This window comes from Mustela nigripes, chromosome 4, assembly GCF_022355385.1.
Source record: "Mustela nigripes isolate SB6536 chromosome 4, MUSNIG.SB6536, whole genome shotgun sequence".
In the NCBI taxonomy this organism is placed as follows: Eukaryota; Metazoa; Chordata; class Mammalia; order Carnivora; family Mustelidae; genus Mustela; species Mustela nigripes.
This window is the reverse complement of record NC_081560.1, coordinates 72,982,617-73,003,842: the sequence shown is the minus strand read 5'-3', so window position 1 is coordinate 73,003,842 and position 21,226 is coordinate 72,982,617. Positions and strand designations below refer to the sequence as shown.

General features: G+C 37.3%; 1 protein-coding gene and 1 long non-coding RNA gene across 3 annotated transcripts in view; both read right to left on the bottom strand.

Annotated features, from left to right (window-relative positions):
• Window positions 1-426: 426 nt before the first annotated feature.
• FAM237B (family with sequence similarity 237 member B) lies at window positions 427-2,977 on the bottom strand. The gene is made up of 2 exons (XM_059397558.1): window positions 2,860-2,977; window positions 427-858 (listed from the first exon to the last, which is right to left on the bottom strand). Exon 2 carries the CDS (start codon window positions 853-855, stop codon window positions 427-429), a length of 429 nt encoding a protein of 142 aa, XP_059253541.1. The 5' UTR covers window positions 856-858; window positions 2,860-2,977.
• Window positions 2,978-10,280: 7,303 nt separating this feature from the next.
• Window positions 10,281-21,226, bottom strand: part of LOC132015095 (uncharacterized) — a 27,630-nt gene continuing 16,684 nt past the window's right edge. The window contains exons 3-4 of one of the 2 annotated variants that reach the window (XR_009403543.1): window positions 13,943-14,103; window positions 10,281-10,390 (exon numbers count right to left, since the gene is read on the bottom strand). This is a non-coding gene — a long non-coding RNA (uncharacterized LOC132015095). Of the gene's footprint in view, window positions 10,391-13,816; window positions 14,104-21,226 lie in introns of those variants that run through there. The other variant, XR_009403542.1, reaches the window with a different exon arrangement.

Sequence of the window (21,226 nt, the reverse complement as noted above, 5' to 3'; positions counted from 1 at the left end):
CCACGTTCTCTCTCTCATACGTAACTCATGTTTTGTAAAATCCAGTCCTATAATATTAGAGAGGAGAAATTATTGTCACTCTAATGTGACTCTTAAGATGTTTTCCTTTTAAATAATCCTATTGAAAAAAATTTAAAAACCTAACTATATGTCCTATGTTTAAAATTTCTTCAATAAATGTAATGGGAATGATTGTGGTATTAAATAGTTTTCTTATGAACTAACTATCCATGGAGAAAATAAGGTAATAATTTTAATGATCTACCAAATGCATTATATCTCAAGATAATTTAGATCTCTGCATATCAGATCCTGCAGTTTCTAATAATACATAATCAGTAAAAATGAAAATCAAAGTCAATCTTGTTAGAAAAATTGGGCAAATTTGTTAGCAAATAAGGATTAAATACTTAATTTTTTAAAATACTAAACCTGTTGTTCTCTTAAATACACATTTAAATTACCTCCTGTTACCTTCTGTGGAAAATTATACTTGGGAGGCATCACCTGTCTTCTGCCCATTCCATGAGATCGTGAAAGCAAGCAGTCTACATACATGTCCCAGAAATCCTGAGCTATGCTTAAGAAGACATTATAATGTCTAGGCCGTTGGGATTTTTGCAAGAACAACATGAAATTCCAGAAAGCATCCACATTGTGCTGTATCTTGAGTTCCTTGAGATCTATCAACGTCAAAGAGCAAGCATTCCAGCACTGGAAATCAATATCTTTCATGATGCCTGGGCTGATGCTGGCAAGCACTCCCTTTTGAAATTCAAAATCAGCATTCATCAGATTGATCAACATCATGCAGCCCAGTGGTAGGTAGAACCATCTTCTTGTGGCAAAACCCATTGTCTATACATGGAAAAAAAGTAATAAATTTTTTTAAGTTTTAATTTTTTAACGTAAATTCAAGTTATTTAACATACAAGGTGGCACCAGTTTCAGGAGCAGAATCCAGTGATTCATCACCCACATACAGTGCCCAGTGCTCATCCCAACAAGTGCCCTTCTTAATGCCCCTCTCCCATTTAGCCCATCTTCCTACCCACGTCCTCACTAGCAACCCTCAGTTTGTTCTCTGTGTTTAAAAGTTTCTTATGGTGGGGTGCCTGGGTAGATCAGTGGGTTAAAGCCTCTGCCTTCGGCTCAGGTCATGATCCCAGGGGCCTGGGATCCAGCCCCGAGTTGGGCTCTCTGCTCAGCGGAGAGCCTGCTTCCTCCTCTCTCTCTCTCTCTCTCTCTCTCTGCCTACTTGTGATCTGTCAAATAAATAAATAAAATCTTTAAAAAAAAAAGTTTCTTATGGTTTGCCTCCTGCTCTGTTTTTATCTTACTTTATTTTTCCTGTCCCTCTCCAATGTTCATCTTTGTTTCTTAGAAAAAAAAAAAAAAAGGGAAAGTATTTTTAAGTTAAAAAGAAAATTATTTGGATACCAGGTGGCTCAGTCAGTTAAGCATCTGCCTTCAGCTCAGGGCATGATCCCAGGGTCCTGGGACTGAGACCTGCATTGGGCTCCCAGCTCAGTGGTAAGCCTACTTCTCTCTCTGCCTACCGCTCCCCCTGCTTGCTCTCTCTCTCTCTCTCTCTGACAAATAAATGAAATCTTTAAAAAAAAAAAAAAAAAAAGAAAGAAAGAAAAAGAAAATGATTCAATTAATGATCTGTTTAAACCTAAAAATTCGTAAATATATATGTGTTTGGTTTTGATCAAGCCAAATTTGCTTACTATGTATTTGTTGGTTTTCTTCTAAGTTGTTGACTCTCAGACCTTCCTTTGAAAAAATTCAGTTACGATTTGTTTAACCAACCTTCTGATAGTCTTCAGGAGTCACTGAAACCCAAAACATGTTTACGAAGATGTGATGGATTAATTTCATCACAGACTTTTAGAGCTGAAAAATCTTTAAAAGCATGTGCTCCAAACTTCTCCCTTTACAAATTAGAAAAATACTCCTGATATGGTTCAGCAAGTGCTCAGGTCTTGGGTCTCCCTATCCAAGACTTCTACAACACATTCCAACTAAGGGAATCAGAATACAGTCCATTCTATGTGTAGCCATGAGAAAAAGACGTTTACTTATTTTTTTTTAATTTAGATGTTACCAATCTATTAACCCAAATGGTGTTGGATGCCCAAGCGCCAAGTTTTAAAGTAACTGATCCTTCTTACATTTATTCATGGAAAAATATTTGTTATGGACTGATGCCTGGTAGCTCCCTGGCTTCTCTCAGGTTGTTAAGGATCTGTTTGGAGAAAACTAAAATATATAACTGAAGGAGCACAAAGACAATAAAGGTAATATAAGCTATGATGATATGTGCAGGGCCATTCGGCAAAATCTTGGCATTTTCTAATGTTTCTTTGCACAAGTTTCCCTGCCAACTGATCACTCAGTAAACTAACTACATAAGTGGACATCAAGGACTAAACTGGCTTTGAATTGCCGCAGGGCTACTCTCCCAGGCTGACATTGGAAATGTCCCTGACACAAACTTGCCAGCCAGGGCAGCGGGGGTTTGGAGGGGGGCATTGGGGGTGTTGCAGATGGAGAAGAAGACTCACCAGCACCTCCTTACTGATATACTGCTGTTTGACACCTCCCTTAAAATAAGTTAGGATAACGGGACAAAAGAAACAAATTTAAACTTAGGTTATTCGGATCGTTTCACATTGTCGAAAACTGCAGATCCCCCCCAAATGAGCGGAGAGTGCCAATTTATGATACGACTTTAAAAAGAAAAGGACTGGGTGCGGCCTGAGAATTTTCTTCTACAAGAATTTCAGATTACACTCCTGCCTCCGGGTGGGTCATCTGGACTCGGGAGAGGAAACCCGAGCGCGAATGGAGTACCTCTCCTCCGCGCCGAGGCGCGCGTCCAGCGCGGTGTTCCGCGTGCGGTCAGCTCCCTGCAGGTCTCCGGCGGCTCCTACCTGGGAGGAACAAGAGATCTCAGCGCGGGCACCAGACGACTCCCAGACCTCCTGGCGCCCATCCCCTGCCCAGCCGGACCCACCCCCGGAGGCAGGCGAAAGGCGGGAAGCCGCGCTCGGCGCGGTCCACAGCAGACGTCTAGAGCGCCTAGAGCTCTCCCTGCTAAAGTGTGTCGGTTCCACCGCCCTGGGGGGCTGGGAGGCTCTGGCTCGCCGAAGGTGGCGCTTCGGACCCTGCTGCTGCCTCGCAGGTGGTGCGGTGGTCAGCCCCGTAGCCCGAACCACGCTCCTTTTCTAGAGAAAGAGGCGGCAGAGTGTGGGTGGCTACGCTCCCGAGGTCCAGCCCTCTTCTCGCCCACCTTCCCTGACTGGAGACCCACTGGACCCGCCACGCCCTGCACTGGGTCGCTGCTCCTGTCCTGCCTTCCTCCGAATTTCTATAATTACAACGGCTCAGGTATCCCTCGCTCTCTCTGCTTCCTCTTGATTTCTGCCATTCTCTGCGAAAATCCACCACAGCAGTCAGTCTAGTCTATACCAAAGGAATCTCCTCCCTCCACCCACCCAACCTTCTGCCCTATTCTACTACCTGGAGAAAAACTTTCCTAAAGCTATAGTCCCTATTAAAGTGAACCTCCTTGATGGGTTCTAACCTCTAGCTACGTACCATTTAAATTATTAATGCTAACACATACAAACTTGCAACGTATCTTCCCTTCTACCTAAATAGACACTGTTTAATGCTGAAAAGAGCCTTTTCTTTAACCTTTGATAGAATGAAGACTCTGCTCAAGTCCCTTAAGTATCTTTCTGAATATTGTGCATCAGTCTCAGCCTTGACACATCATTTGGACTATCTTTGTGTTTAAGTCTGTCGTCTATGCCCAGATTCCAATAGCAGTCAGTCATCACAGGAGCCGTATGGGAAATCAACCCAAAGCCTTATCCCCACTTACCCTTAGGCAGGTCACCTTTTCCTCATGGGTTCTTGAGCTGGGATGGTGAGGCAGTGCGCCAAGCCCAACAGCCCAATTTCCCAGCAGTTGTTCTCCTAAAGTCCACTTCTCCTAAAGTCCTACCCTCCTCCTCTTAACAGTATAGCCATCATTAGTCCTGCCCTGGCAATGCCTTTTCATGTCCCTCCCAAACTTAATAAGCGGCTTCTCTACAAAACAGAACTGAGAAGTGATTCATTAACTGATTAGGTAGAATGCACACAAATCCCTCTTACACCAGATTTTCTTCAGCTCTAGGTTTCTGGGCATTTCAGTCCACTGTTAATCATGGACTCCTAAAATTGGCAGAGACATTATAAGTTACCTAATCCAACATCCAACAACCCTCTGAAGCTTGAACCCCTCCCTCTCTCAAAGAATTCCCACCCACCGGGGCGCCTGGGTGGCTCAGTGGGTTAAAGCCTCTGCCTTGGGCTCAGGTCATGATCTCAGGGTCCTGAGATCAAGCCCCGCATCGGGCTCTCTGCTCGGCAGGGAGCCTGCTTCCTCCTTCTTCTCTCTCTACCTGCCTCTCTGCCTACTTGTGATCTCTCTCTGTCAAATAAATAAATAAAATCTTAAAAAAAAAAAAAAAAAGAATTCCCACCCACCAAAGCTATTGTCCAATTTGACTTGATCTTAGGCATTCCACTCCTATAAAATGAGCAAAGGATTCAAACTGGCAATTCATAGAAGAGTAATAACCAGAATCCAGTATATATGAAAAAAGATGTTCACCCTCAAGTAATAATACTTTGTTTTCACTAATTAAATTTTAACAAAAATTAACACATTTGATATTATACTTCAGCAAATTTTTGAGAAAATGAACACTTTCATATGCTTTTGAGAAGAGTGTCAGCTAGTAAGTATAATCACCATGGTAGAAAACTGGCATAATTTTTAAATCTGAAAATGATCCAGAAGTTCTACTCTTAGTATCTACCGTCAAGACAATGACAGAAAATATCCACTATGTGATTGATTACTCTGCAGGGTCCACTGATACAACATAAATAGAACCTATCTAAATGGTGACAAACATATTTTTTATATCATTGTTGGGTCATCCAGAAAGTGAAACATCCAAGGAAGGTAGAAGGGAATCAAGGAGAAAGAAGCATCAAAGAGTAAGGAAAAGGTGGAAGAGGAGAAAAACAGAAGGAAGCTTAAAAAGTGAGATATGGATAGTAAATTTGGAATTTTTCAAAAATATTTTATTTATTTGACAGAGAGACAGCAGGAGAGCACAAGCTGGGGGTAGTGGCAGAGGCAGATGGAGAAGCAGGCTCCCCGCTAAGCAGGAAGCCCAGTCTGAGGCTTGATCCCAGGACCCGGAGATCATGACCAGAGTTGAAGGCTGTTGCTTAACTGAATGAGCCACCCAGGTGCCCCTAAATTTGGAATTTGTTAATTGATAAGTACATATGGTAAAAGGTAAGATACAGATATTGAATTTATACTTTGTAAAGTTGCTAAATAAGTATGGTAAAATTTCTTGGGTAACTTCTAAATGACAGAAATAAAGAACACAACTTTTAAACAGGTAGAAAATAAAACCTGAATTAAAAAAACAGATTGATTTGTGAGCAATGTAGGTGGTCTTGCTCTGTACTTCACTGCAGGCTGCATTTTTGTTCTCTTGATAACAACTGACTTTGAACAACTGACTTGAGAAGAACTGACTTTTCTTCTGATTCTAACACAATTACCATGAGCAGGATACTCCAGACCCTTCCTCCTAGAATATCCAAAGAAATTCAAGATGTTTAAGGCAGCTCTACTGTTCTGTTCAACGAAGGAGTGGGATCTTTTCAGCTGTGAAGCCTGTTGTTGAACATTTATCTCTTAGGTGTGGTGCTGACTCTGCACTCTGTCTTTATTAGACTGATGGAGTCCCTGGGGGGCTTAGTGGAGAGCCCATTGCCTGGGAGCTCAAGAGTTGACCACCAGAGGTCAACTGGCTAACACAGAGTCCCCAAGCACCTTCCAGACCATCCATCTAGAAGGGTGTGGATAAGATCTCTTTCCACCAGCTATAACCTTGGAACACTGCCTTATGTGTGTCAAGCCAGGTGTCAAACTCCTAGGCAGGCAAGTTCAGAGCAAAGTGTTATCAGAACTGTTAACAGGCCCTTGAAGGGCCTCTCCATGTGGCTCTTCAAGGGCCTGTCCTGGCCCTATTTTTGTCCTGGATAAAGAGCCCCGTTTAATACACATGTGTGAGTGGGTTGCCTATAACTGTGGGATGAAGTGATGTCACTCTTCTACTTGGGTTCTGCTGTATGCTTTGCTGTCCTTGCCAACATGGCTCTGATGTCTTGGCTTTTGGATGAGAGTTTGTACTTCATGTTTAGTGGCTGGAAGATGGCGTCATTTTCATCCTTGCTTCCACAACATTTGCCAATGGTTCCTTTGGATTTGGGTATCTTATGGTCACTTTATTTGGTGTTCAGCCACTCTTCATGAAAGCTTGTCTGTGTGTGGATAACAGTTGAAGAAATGTGTAGGCTGGCTGTAGGAAGGGAGATGATGGAGTAGTTAGTATCCAATTCTCATTGTTTCACATGTCAAAATCCTTTCTTCAACATAGTGTATATGTGCATATATCAGTCTGAAGGGGGCAGTAGAATGGCAAAGCCTGCTTAGGACATGAAATTATAGTCACCATGTGACTTAAATGAATTTCTCTTATGAAATAAAGTTGAATATATATTTTTTAAAAAGAAATAAAGGGGATTAACAAATAGGATCTCAATTAAGAAGGCAAGAATAGAGGGGGAGAAAAAGCATAGAGAAAAATGACAAGTAGAAAGCACATTTAAGATGGAAGAACTAAATCAATAATCACAATAAATATATATGGTATATAATAATCACAATAAATATACATGGAACTTATCAATTAAAAAGGGACAATAAGGTTAGATTGTAAATTCTGCTATATGCTGTTAAGACAAAATACAGAAAAAATAAGGACAGGGAAACTTGAAAAGAACAGAAATAGATATATTATGCAAATGTTAATTTTTTAAACTGATACAGTTTTATTAATACCAAATAAAAGAGAAATGATAAAGGAGAAAGAGGAACACTTATAATGATATAAGATGAAATTTAGGAAGAAGATAAAAATATTCTAAATTTACAAACAGCTCATAACATAGCCACAAAATACATAATGTAAATATTGACAGAAGTAGAGGGAAAACTGGACAAACTCATCATCATAATGAAAGATTCAATGAACTTTAGGTTAAGAAAACAAATAATTACTAAAAGTACAGATGATTTGAATGACACAATTAACAAGTTTATATAGAACCTTGAAACATACAGTTAGAGAACAATTTCCTCTCAACAGAAAATAAAATTAGTCTCATGGACAAAAAGCAAGTCTCAAGAGATTTCAAAAACTGTTAGCATTCAAATTTTGTTACCTGACCATGATATAGAAAGTTCAAAAATAAAGACAAAAACATAAATTTCTATATGTTTGGAAATTAAGACAACAAATATTTTTTATACAATAATTTTATTTAATAATAAATTTTAAAATCAATTATAGGGGCACCTAGTGGCTCAGTCAGTTAAGCATCTGACTCTTGATTTCAACTCGGGTCCTGGGATTAAGTTCTGCATAGTGCTCCGTGCTCAGCAGGGAGTCTGCTTAAAGATTCTCTACCTCTCCCTCTACCCCTGCTCTCAGACTCACTTTGTCTAAAATAAATTAATTTTGAAAAATAAAAATAAAGATAAATTATAATGACAACTATAATGTATTTAGAACTGTATGATAAAAATATAGCATATCAAAACCTATGAGAAGTTATCATTCAAAGGAAATTAACGTCTTTAAATTCTTGTGGCAAAAAGGAAGGCAGACTGTGAATTGATGATACAAGGAACCAAATTTAACAGTTCAAAGAGAAATAACAGAATAAAAACCCCCAAAGGATAATATATTTTATAAAAGTACACATCAATGAGCTAGGGAAAAAATAGTTGAGTCTTCTTAGAAAGAATAATAAGACAGACAACCTCTGTTGAGACTGACCAAGAAAAAAATGAAAAAAGGTACAAATAATATTATAAGAAAAGCGGTATATATCTTATCTATACATATAAAAAGAATTAAAAAGATATGTGACCATGAAGAACATGATATAACATAAATTTGAAAATAAAAATGAAATTAATAAATTCTTAGAAAATATATTTGTAAAATTCATATAGAATGCAAAATCTGAATAGTCAATGACATTTAAAGACATTAAATCTTCCCACTGGATAAAAAATCAAGCTCATATGATTTTACAGTCAATTTTCAAGGATCAAACATTTCCTGAAAATTTAAAAAAAAAAGATAAAGCTCCTAAACTCATTTTATTATAACAAAGTGAGAATATAGTGTGAATAAGAGTAAAGGCAGAAGCCCATCTCACCAATAAGTATAGATTAAAAAATCCCAGAAGCCCCTCATTGCCTCAGTTGGTGGAACATGGGAATCTAGATATCCCAGGTTGTAAGTCTGAGCCCTATGTTGGTTATAGAGATAACTTAAAAAATATTAAAAAGAGAAAAATCCTGAACAAAATATTAGCAAACCAAATTCAGCAGGATTTATAAAAACATATATCACTATCAAGCTAGGATTATCCTAGGGATGCAAAAGTAGTTCCACATATGAAAATCAATTACTGTATTTACCATATAAACAAATTAAAGGAAGAAACCACTTGAAAAAAATCAACACATTCAAGATTTAAAAAGAAACAAAATGATGTAACTCTTAGCAAAGTAAGAATAAAAGAAATTTTCTTAATCTCATATCCACCAAAACCCTAAAACAAGCATCTTTCTTATGGTAGAACATTAAAAGCATTCTCTTTTAAATTAGGAATTATGGGCACCTGGGGGCACAGTCAGTTAAGGGTCTAGTTTTGGCTAAAGTCTAATCTCAGGATTATAAAATCAAGCCCATGGGGCACCTCGCTTAGTGCAGAGTCTGCTTGGATTTCTCTCTCCCTCTTCTGCCCTCTCCTCTGTGCTCTCCCTCTCTCACTGAAATAAATTTCTTAAAAAATTAGTAACTAGACAAAGATGCCTATTACCTCTGCTCACATTCAAAATAATACCTACATAGAAAGGTTTTATAAAAAGGGGCAGGGAGTAAAAGGGCTGCCAAGAAAGATTCAGAACTGTTTAGCCTACCAGAGAGGCAGTAAAACTATTGGTTTAACATGAAGTTTAGACACCAACTGCCGAGTTTTAAATCCTGCCTTCTAGGTTAAAATGACAATTTGTGACTTTGGGCAAGTTACTTAATGTCTTTGTGACACCGTTTCCTTATTTGTAAAATGGGGATGAAAAATAAACCTGCTTCATAGGGCTGCTTAGATAATTAAATAAATATTTATAAAGTGTTTGGAACAGTGCCCAGCACATAGTAAGTATGCTATATATAAGCGTTTGTTTCAAAAATAATAAAATAAGTTATATCCATAGACAAATTAACAAGAGAGTTTTGTAAGATCTTGTAACATTGATGGATATAGGATCAATCTACTAATATCCATTGCATCTCAATATATGAGCCAATACAGAATTTATAAATTAGAAAACAGGTACTATTTATAATAACAACGAAAATATAAAGTAATTATAAATAAATTTATTGGGGCGCCTGGGTGGCTCAGTGGGTTAAAACCTCTGCCTTTGGCTCAGATCATGATCTCAGGGTCAGCATCGGGCTCTCTGCTCAGCAGAGAGCTTGCTTCTCCCTCTCTCTCTCTGCCTGCCTCTGTGCCTACTTGTGATCTCTGTCTGTCAAATAAATAAATAAATAAAATCTTTTAAAAAAGAAAGAAAGAAATTTAACAAGGACATATAAATTGTTTATGGAAATCTTTTAAAATCTGACAGAAAGACATTAAAGAATCTAAATAAAAATAAAGCTAATATGTGGCATATAAAGATATCCATCTTCCCAGAGTAATATATAAAATTTCAATCAAAATCAACAGAGTTAATTAAAAGTTATTCTGAAAGTTGTATGATAATATAAAAATCCAAAATAGCTAAGATTTTCTTAAAGAACCACAAGAAGGAGAAAGACTCACTAGTAATTAAACAGGGTATTATTGGCTCAAGAATAAATAAATCAACCAGTGGAGTAGATTAGAGAACCTCAAAACAGACCCTACACATTTATGGAGACTGTGCAGGTAACAAAATCAATTTTGTAGATCTGTAAGAAAACAGTGGCTTTTTCAATTATTAAGGCTAGGACAGTTTGTTATCCATATGGAAAAAAATAAAAGTGGATTCTTACCTCATTCTATTACAAAAATCAATTCCAGGTAAATGAAGAACTTAAATGTGAGAAGCAAAGCATTCTAGCATTAAGAGAAATTCAGAAGAGTATCTTTCTGATCTCGAGGTTGGCAAGGATTTCTTAAACAAAATACAAATAGTGTTAACCATGAAAAACTTTAGACATTTAACTACATTAAAATTACTGTTCTGTTAACTACAAGACATATAAGTAAAGATAAAAGATAACTGTAATCTGGGAGAAGATAATTGCAGTACATTTCACCACAAGTAGATTAGAAATAGGATATAAGATCTAAGAGTCTTCAATGGAATCAACAAGAAAGCACAAATATCATAATAGAAAACTGAGCAAAAGGCTTTAGGCATTTCATAAATAAAAAAGCATAGTGAATGAATGCATAAATATATTCATAACCTCAATAAAAGCAGGGAAGTGCAAATTAAGATGACAATCAGATATGAACTAGTACCTATAGAACCTATAGAAGTCTGGCAACATCAAGTACTGGTAAGCATATGAAGTATCTTAGGTCCACCAGCAAAACATGGGAAAAAAGAAATAAACGTGTGTGTGTAACTTTACATATTTAAAGAGATTTGTTACAAACAATTAGCTCATGTGATTATGGAAGCTGGGAAGTCTCATGACCTGCTGTCTATAAGCTGGTGACCCAGGAAAACTGGTGACACTGTTTCAGTCCAAGTCCAAAGGCCTGAGAACCAGGAGAGCCAGTGTGGGTAAGTCTCAGTCCAAAGAAAAGAAAAAAAAAATACAAAAATACCCACAATGATGTCTCATCTCAATAAGTCAGGCGAGGAGAGCAAATTCTCCCTCACTGGCCCTTTTTGTTCCACTTAGCCCCCCAAGAGATCTCTATCCACTCTGGAGAAGGCAACCTTCTCTGCTCAGTTTGCCAATTCAAATGTTTATTACATTCAAGAACGACCTAATAGACTCACCCAGAAATTCCATTTGACCAAATAGCTGGGTACCCAATGTCCCAGTCAAGTTTACTGATTTAGTTAACCATCACGTGAAGCAACAGGGGACTCTTACACAGCTAAGAGGAGGATAAATTTGTTCGATTAGTCTAGAACACAAACTGGTACTATCTTCTAAGTTTGAACAACCATATAACTTGCAATGTCTTTTCACTTCAGGAGTATACACTGAAGAAAGTCTTATGTGCACCAAGAGATATAAACTAGAATGGGATGTTCTTAGCACCATTCATAAAAGCAGAAAATATGGAAATAATTCAAAATGGCCATTAACAGGAGAATGGATAAATTAACTGTGATATGTTTTCATACTGGGATGTCATTCAGTAGTGAAAATCAATGCACTCCAGGGTGCCTGGTGGCTGAGGCAGTTTAGCATCTGCCTTCCACTCAGGTCATGATCCCAGGGTCTTGGGATTGAACTTTGCATCAGGGTCCTTGCTCAGCAGGGAATCTGCTTCTCCCTCTGCCCCGCTCCTGTGTTCTCTTTCTTGTGCTCCCTCTCTCACACTTTCTCAAATAAATAAATAAAATCTTTTAAAAAAAATAAAATGAGGGGCGCCTGGGTGGCTCAGTGGGTTGGGCCGCTGCCTTCGGCTCAGGTCATGATCTCAGGGTCCTGGGATCGAGCCCCGCATCGGGCTATCTGCTCAGCAGGGAGCTTGCTTCCTTCTCTCTCTCTCTCTGCCTGCCTCTCACTGTACTTGTAATTTCTCTCTGTCAAATAAATAAATAAAATCTTAAAAAAAAAATAAAATAAAATAAAATGAGTAGACATCTATACTCTTAATAGAAGGAAAAAAAACAGTTTGAAGAAAAAAATCACTTTTATAAATTTCAAAAGTAAGCAAAATGAAACCCTATGTTCTTTACAAATACAAATATGTGTGAGAAAATAATTTTAATAATAAGAAAGTGGCTTGATGAAATTCAGGAGAATGGTTAGGTTTGGGTACACAAGGGAACGAGATCTAGAAAGAATGTATAAAAAGCTTCAGTGAATTGTGGATTCACTAGTTATTTATAATTAGTTTCCAAAATATGTATGTTAGGTATATTCTTTTCTACTATGGAATAATATATAATAAAAGTGTTAGGATAGTACAGAATGATATATTTCAAATACAGAAGACAAAGCTGGCTGACTGGTTACAATGATTTGAGATGGAAATAAAAGAGAACTTATATTTTTAGCTTACCTGCTTATGGGGGTGACAGTAACAAATATGAAAGATGGAAGGAAGATGATTAGTGGGGGGGATAGATTTGATTTAATATTTACTGCATTAGAATTGATTTTGAATTTTCTGGATTATCTAACACTTAGCTAGAAATATAACTAAATTGAGAGGTCTCTATTTTGACAGAAAATTAATTACTGCTTTGAGAATATACAATGATAAAATATGGCTGAGATGAAGATGGAAGACTATGCCTAAATTTAGGACCCATGAACTAAAAATGGAATCAATGAAGGAAGGAGAGAAAGAACATTCAGTCTATGCAAGCTCTAGGGCAGTACAGTGTCACAGAACAAAGGGATGATGCAATGGTCTGAATGTCTGTGTCCCTCCCCAAATTCATCTGTTGAAGGCCTAACCCCCTAAAGGTGATGGCATGAAGAAGTAGGGCTTTGGAGGAATGCTTAAGTCAGAGGGTGGAACCCTTATGAATGGGATTAGTGTTTTCTAAAACAGGCTCCAGAGAGATCCCCAGCCTGCCACCACATGAGGACACAGTTAAGAATTAGGCAATCCGCAACTCAGAAGAGAGTCTCCACTAGACTCCAACGATGCTGACACCTTGATCTTGGACTACCAGTCTTCAGAACTGTCAGATATAAGTTTTTGTTATTTATAAATTACCCAGTCTTTCGTATTTTGTTATAGCAGCCCAAACAGACTAAAACTGAGGAAATAATTCAAGAGCCAGACGATTGCAGTCGGTCAAACACTTTAGAGAAGGCTAAGAGAATTGGGTCTTGAAATAAGATTTTTCATCTGGCAAAAAGAAGGTGCGGGGGTGAAACTCAGCCACACAACAATAAATTTTTTTCCCACAACAATACATTTTATTTTATTTTATTTTATTTTTTAACAATACATTTTAAAATAGCTATGATAAGGGGCGCCTGGGTAGCTCAATGTGTTAAGCCTCTGCCTTCGGCTCAGGTCATGATCTCAGGTCCTGGGATTGAGCCCCACATTGGGTTCTCTGCTCGGCAGGGAACCTCCTTCCCCCTTTCTGTCACCTTAGGTCCTACCCTACTTCTAAGTCCCTTCTACTTAATTCAGTCTTACTTCTGCAGTTAGGCGATCATTTTCACTACATTACTTGGCATCTATTCATACTTGTATTTGGCACCTATATTACCTATGTCGTCTTTTTTCTATGAAAATGTGTTAACTTCCCTACTAGTTTAAAAACATACCATCCTTATTTCATGTTTTTCTAGTGACTGGCATGTAATAAAATGGGCACTCAGTCAATCCCTTTAGCTGATTTCTCCTTCATATCCATAATATTCCGTCCATGCAGGAAGATTAGTCAACTTTCCACAAGGTACACCTAAGTCTTTTAAAACTCTAGAATTGCCTGTGAAGATTGCCTTGTTGAGTCAGGTGGGTAGCCTATTCATTCTGCCCACCACACCATGCTTCTTCCTACCTTCTAGTCACTTAGTTGCAGTTCTGTTATACTTGTGTTTATCCTGTTTCTCCTTTATACAACATGCTTCTCCAAGAAACACTGCCATCATCACACCCCACAGGATTTAGAAGAACACTCCACACACAGCAGGGACATGGTGACTGACTAATGCTGAATACCTACAAAAAGAAAAAATTTTCAATTCATTAATTTTCTGACTCATTATAATGAAAGACATTAATTTAAAACATCTACAATTGCAATTGCTTCTAGTAAACCTAAATAACAATGTATTCATCAAAATGTAATTTGATGACCTTGGGGAGAAAGAGCAGGAAATGAAGTTGAAACAAATAAGTACCCTGCAGAGAAAACAAGCACTCCTTGACTGTGACTAATTGAAGGGAAAGAAGGCATAATTTTTTTCAGGAACACAGAGACAAAGATGAACAAAATGTTGTCTCTGGAGAAAAGAGAAAAAGAAAAATTTCAGGAGAGAAGTTGAAAAAAGATCATTAATCCTTAACCCTGTCAAAAAATTAGTAGAATATATTTTGTTGACATTAAGTAATAAAAGTGAATCTTAAGTTTAATTTACATAGAAAGTGTATAAATATGTATTCCAGGATCCTATTACCTCTTTGCATTAGTTTGTAGTGGTTGCCATAAGGATCACAATATATATTAACTTTTCACAGGAAATCTAGGGTTAATTTTGAATTGATTCATGTAAAATGTAGAAATCTTGCAAACTATGAGTTCATTTACTCACCTTTGCATCCTTTTTTGCTAAAGTTGTCAAAGTATTACATCTACATAGATTAGATGATAAAATCTTATAATTGCCAATGCTCTTCATCCCCCCATCCTCTGCTAAGATCTGAATTTCCATGTTTTTATTTCTTTTTACCCTGAAGAACATCCTTAGTATTTATTTTTTTCAAATTGTTAAATTCAAATTCAATTAATTAACTTATAGTGTATGTATTATTATTTTCAGAGGTAAATTTCAGTGATTTATCAGTCTTATATAATACCCATTGCTCATTATATCATATGCCCTCCTTAATGCCCACCACTCAGTTACCCCATTCCCCCACCCCTCCCCCCTCCAGCAACCCTTAGATTGTTTTCTCTGATTAAGAGTCTCTTATGAAGAAAAAAAAAGTCTCTTACGGTTTGTCTCCCTCTCTGATTTCATCTTTTTTTATTTTTTCCTCCTTTCCCCTATGATTTTCTGTTTTTTAATTTCTGTATATGAGCGGGATCATATGATAATTGTCTTTCTCTGATTGACTTATTATGCTTAGCATAATACCCTCTAGTTCCATCCACATCATTGCAAATGACAAGATTTCATATTTTTTGATGGCTGAGTAATATTACATTGTATACATATACACCACATCTTCTTTATCCATTCATCTCTCTATGGACATCTGGGTTCTTTCCATAGTATGGCTATTGTGGACATTAATGCTATAAACATTGGGATACAGTTGCCCCTTCAAATCACTACATTTGTATCTTTGCGGTAAATACTTAGCAGTCCAACTGCTGGGTCATAGGGTAGCCCTATTTTCAACTTTTTGAGGAACCTCCATATTGTTTTCCAGAGTGGCTGCACCAGCTTACACTCCCATCAACGGTGTAGGTGTTGTTGGCATCCTTGCCAACATCTGTAGTTTCCTTACTTATTAATTTAAGCCATTCTTACTGGTGTGAGGAGGTATTGCATTGTGGTTTTGATTTGTATTTTCCTGATGTTGAGTGATATTGAGCATTTTTTCATATCTCTGTTGGCCATTTGTATATCTTCTTTGGAGAAATACCTGTTCACGTCTTCTGCCCATTTCTTGACTGGATTATTAGTTCTTTGGGTGTTGAGTCTGATAAATTCTTTTTAGATTTTGGATATTGCCCTTAATCCGATGAGAAATTCACAAATATCTTTGCCCATTCTGTTAGCTGTCTTTTGGTTTTGTCGACTGCTGTGCAAAAGCTTTTTATCTTGATTAAATCCCAGTAGTTCATTTTTGTCTTTGTTTCCCTCACCTTTGGAGACATGCCCAGCAAAAAGTTGCTGCAGCCAAGGTCACAGAGGTTGCTGCCTGTGTTCTCTTCTAGGATTTTGATGGATTCCTGTCTCACATTTAGGTCTTTCATCCATTTTGAGTCTATTTTTATGTATGGTGTAAGAAAATGATCCAGTTTTGTCCTTCTGCATGTGGCTGTCCAATTTTCCCAATGCCATTTGTTGAGGAGACTATCTTTTTTCCATTGGATATTCTTTCCTGCTTTGTCAAAGATTCATTGACCATAGAGTTGAGGGTCCATTTCTGGGTTATCTATTCTGCTCCATTGATCTATGTGTCTGTTTTTGTGCTAGTACCATACTGTCTTGATGATTACAGATTTCTAATAGAAGTTGAAGTCTGGAATTGTGATGCCACCAGCTTTAGTTTTCTTTTTCAACATTCTTCTGGCTTTTCGGGTTCCATACAAATTTCAGGATTATTTGTTCCAGCTCTGTGAAGAAAGTTGATGCTATTTTAATAGGCATTCCATTGAATGTATAGATTGCTCTAAATAGCATAGACATTTTCACAATATTTGTTCTTCCAATTCATGAGCATGGGATGTTTTTCCATTTCTTTGTGTCTCCCTCAATTTCTTTCATGAGTGTTCTACAGTTTTCTCAGTACAGATCCTTTGCCTCTTTGGTTAGGTTTATTCCTAGGTATCTTATGGTTTTTGGTGCAATTGTAAATGGGATCGATTCCTTAATTTCTCTTTCTTCTATCTCATTGTTAGTGTATAGAAATGTAACTGATTTTGTGCATATTGTGCATATATCCTGACACTTTGCTAAATTCCTATATGAGTTCTAGAAATTTTCGGGTGGAGTATTTTGGGTTTTCCACATAAAGTATCGTGTCTTTGCAAAGAGTGAGAGTTTGACTTCTTCTTTGCTGATTCAGATCCCTTTTATTTCTTTTCGTTGTCCGATTGCTGAGGCTAGGACTTCTAGTACTATGTTGAACAATAGTGGTGAGAGTGGACATCCCTGCCATGTTCCTGACCTTAGGGGAAAAGCTGTCTATTTTTCCCCATTGAGAATGACGTTTGCTGTAGGCTTTTCATAGATGGCTATTATGATATTGAGGTATGTTCCCTCTATCCCTATACTGTAAAGAGTTTTAATCAAGAAAGGATGCTGTACTTTGTCAGATGTTTTTTCTGCATCTATTGAGAGGATCATATGGTTCTTGTCCTTTCTTTTATTAATGTAGTGTGTCACATTGATTGATTTGCAAATGTTGAACCACCCTTGCAGCCCAGGAATAAATCCTGCTTGGCTATGTGAATAATCCTTTTAATGTACTGCTGGATCCCATTGGCTAACATCTGGGTGAGAATTTTGGTATCCATGATCATCAGAGATATTGGTCTGTAATTCCCCTTTTTGGTGGGGTCTTTGTCTGGTTTTGGGATCAAGGTAATGCTGGCCTCATAGAAAGAGTTTGGAAGTTTTCTTTCCATTTCTATTTTCTGAAACAGCTTCAGAATAATAGGTGTTAATTCTTCTTTAAATATTTGGTAGAATTCCCCTGGGAAGCCATCTGGCCCTGGGCTCTTGTTTGTTGGGAGATTTTTGATTACTGCTTCGATTTCCTTGCTGGCTATGGGTTTGTTCAGGTTTTCCATTTCTTCCTGGTTCAGTTTTGATAGTTTATATGTCTAGGAATACATTTATTTCTTGCAGATCGCCTAATTTGTCAGCATAAAGTTGCTCATAATATGTTCTTATAATTGTTTGTATTTCTTTGGTGTTGGTTTCATTCATGATTTTTATTTGGGTCTTTTTTCTTTTGGATAATCTGGCCAGAGGTTTATCCATCTAATTAATTCTTTCAAAGAACCAACTCCTGGTTTCATTGATCTGTTCTATTGTTCTTTTCATTTCTATTTCATTGATTTCTGTTCTAATCGTTATTAATTCTCTTCTCCTTCTAGGGTTAGGCTTTATTTGTTGTTCTTTCTCCAGCTCCTTTAGGTATAAGTTTAGTTTGTGTATTTAAGACTTTTCTTGTTTCTTGAGAAAGATCTGTATTGCTATTTGCTTCCCTCTTAGAACCACCTTTGCTGCATCCCAAAGGTTTTGAATAGTTCTGTTTTCATTTGCATTTGTTTCCATGAATTTTTTAAAATTCTTCTTTGATTTCCTGGTTGGCCCATTCATTCTTTAGTAGGATTCTCTAACTTCCATGTATTTGAATATTTTCCAAATCTCCTCTTGCATAGGTTCAAGTTTCAAAGCATTGTGGTCTGAAAATATCCAGGGAGTGATCCTAATGTTTTAGTACCAGTTGAGACCTGATTTGTGACCCAGGATGTGATCTATTCTGGGGAATGTTCCATGTGCACTAGAGAAGAATGTGTATTCTGTTTCTTTAGGATGGAATGCTCTGAATATATCTGTGAAGTCCATCTGTCCAGTGTATCATTCAAAGTCCTTGCTTCCTTGTTGACCTTCTGCTTAGATCATCTGTCCATTGCAGTGAGAGGGTAGTGTTAAAGTCCCCTACTATTATTGTATTATTATTGATGTCTCTTTAATTTTGTTATTAATTAGTTTATATAATTGGCTTCTCCTACATTAGGGACATAAATATTTACAATTGTTAGATCTTCTTGTTAGTCAGACCCTTTAATTATGATATAGTGTCCTTCCTCACCTCTAAATACAGTCTTTGTTTTAAAATTTAATTTTTCTGATAAAAGGATTGCCACCCCAAGCTTTCTTTTGGTGTCCATTAGCATGATAAATGGTTCTATACCCCCTTACTTTCAATCTGGATGTGTCTTTGGGTCTAAAATGAGTATCTTGCAAACAGAATATCCATAGATCTTGCTTTTTTATCCAATCTGATACTCTGTGTCTTTTGATTGGGACATTTAGCCCATTTACATTCAGAGTAACTGTTGAAAGATATGAATTTAGTGCCGTTGTATTACCTGTAAAGTCACTGTTACTTTATATTGTCTCTGTTCCTTTCTGGTCTATGTTACTTTTGGACTCTCTCTTCACTTAAAGGAAACCTTTTAATATTTCTTGCAGGACTGGTATAGTGATCACAGATTCTTTTAGCTTCTGTTTGTCATGGAAGCTTCATATCTCTCCATCTACTATGAAAGACAGCCCTGTTGGATAAAGTATTCTTGGCTGCATATTTTTCTCATTTAGCACCCTGAATATATGATGCCAGTCTTTTCTGGCCTGCCAGTTCTCTGTGGATAGGTCTTCTGCCATTCTAATGTTTCCACCCTTGACTATACAGACCTCATGTCCTGAGCGCTTTCAGGATTTTTTCCTTGTCTCTGAGATTTGCAAGCTTTACTATTATATGTTAAGGTGTTGACCTATTTTTATTGATTTTGAGAATTTATTGATTTTGAGAATTTTGAGATTTCTCTGTGCCACCTGGACTTGAATGCCTATTTCCTTCCGGGTTAGGGAAGTTCTCAGTTATAATTTGCTCCAATGTACCTTCTTCCCTTCTTGCTCTTTCCTCTTGTTCTGGGATCCCAATTTTTCTAATATTGTTTCATTTTATGGATCACTTATCTCTCCAATTCTCCTCTTGTGATCTAGTGGTTGTTTAGCTCTCTTTTTCTCAGCTTCTGTATTTCTATCATTTTGTCTTCTATATCACTAATTCTCTCTTTTGCTTCATTTATCCTCACAGTTAGAGCCTCCATTTTTTTTATTGCATCTCATTAAAAGCCTTTCTTATTTCAACTTGATTAGGTTTTAGTTCTTTTATTTCTCAAGAAAGGGATCCACTAGTGTCTTCTGTGCTTTTTTTCAAGCCCAGCTAGTAACTTTATACTTGTATTTCTGAACTCTAGTTCCAACGTCTTACTTAGTCCATACTGATTAGGTCGCTGGCAGACAGTGTTACCTCTTGTTCTCTTTCTTGAGATGAGTTTTTCTGTGTTGGGTTCTTGTAGAAAGTGGTTGCTTTTATATTTGTAGGATAGCAGCAATTGTTTTCTTATATCTCCAGTTGAATTCATGGGCATTCAGAATGATATGGTAACTATCTAGCTGAATTTCTGGAACCAGACAAAACTAAGGTCTTCTACTCTTCCATCTTGAACTCTTCCTTTCTTAATATTTCTTGTAGAGCATGACCACTGTCAACACATTCCTTTAGTTTTCTTTATCTGAAGATATATTTTATTTCACCTTTATTCTTGTAAGAACAGTTTCACAATATAGAAATTCCGAATTGATATGGTTTTCTTCCCCTCTCCCCTCCAGAACTTTAAAGATGATATTCTACTGTCTTCTGGTGTCTATTGTGTTTATGATGAGAAGTTGACAGTCATTCAAATCATAGTTCGCTTATAGGCAGTACATCATTGTTTTCTGACAGCTTTCAAAATATTGTTTCTTTTCTGAAATTTGATGACAATGTACCTAAGTGTGTGTAATGCAACTCTGATGATAACTAGCCAGATTTGGGTCAGACTTCACAAGTTAAGGACAAAATCCTCCCCTCACTTCAGAAATTAGATACAATTCCAAGGTTCCTAGGCCACCAATGCCTCTGAATAACTAGCTATAAATTCAAGCGTTCCCACTACCCATAAAATTCTATGATTCACTAGAATGATTCACAGAACTCAGGAAAGCACCAAATCTGTAATTGTAGTTTTATTATAAAGGATATAAATCAGGACTAACCAGGTGAAGAGACCCAAAGAGTGAGGTCTCAGAGGGTCCCCAAAAAAGTTTCTGTGTCCTCCAACACCTCACCTTCCAAGTACACTATGTCTAATTACTAATCAGGGAATCTCACCTTAGCCCCCAGAGTTTGTTTGTTTGGGTTTGTTTTTGTTTTTCTGTACCATTCTGTTTTTTTAAAAAATTATTTATTATTATTATTTTTTATAAACTTATAATTATTTTTACCCCCAGGGGTACAGGTCTGTGAATCGCCAGGTTTACACACTTCACAGCACTCACCATAGCACATACCCTCCCCAGTGACCATAACCCCACCCCCCTCTCGCAGCCTCCCTCCCCCCAGCAACCCTCAGTTTGTTTTGTAAGATTAAGAGTCACTTATGGTTTGTCTCCCTCCCAATCCCATCTTGTTTCATTTATTCTTCTCCTACCCCCCAAACCCCTCATGTTGTATCTCCACTTCCTCATATCAGGGGGAATCATGTGATAGTTGTCTTTCTCTGATTGACTTATTTCACTAAGCATGATACCCTCTAGTTCCATCC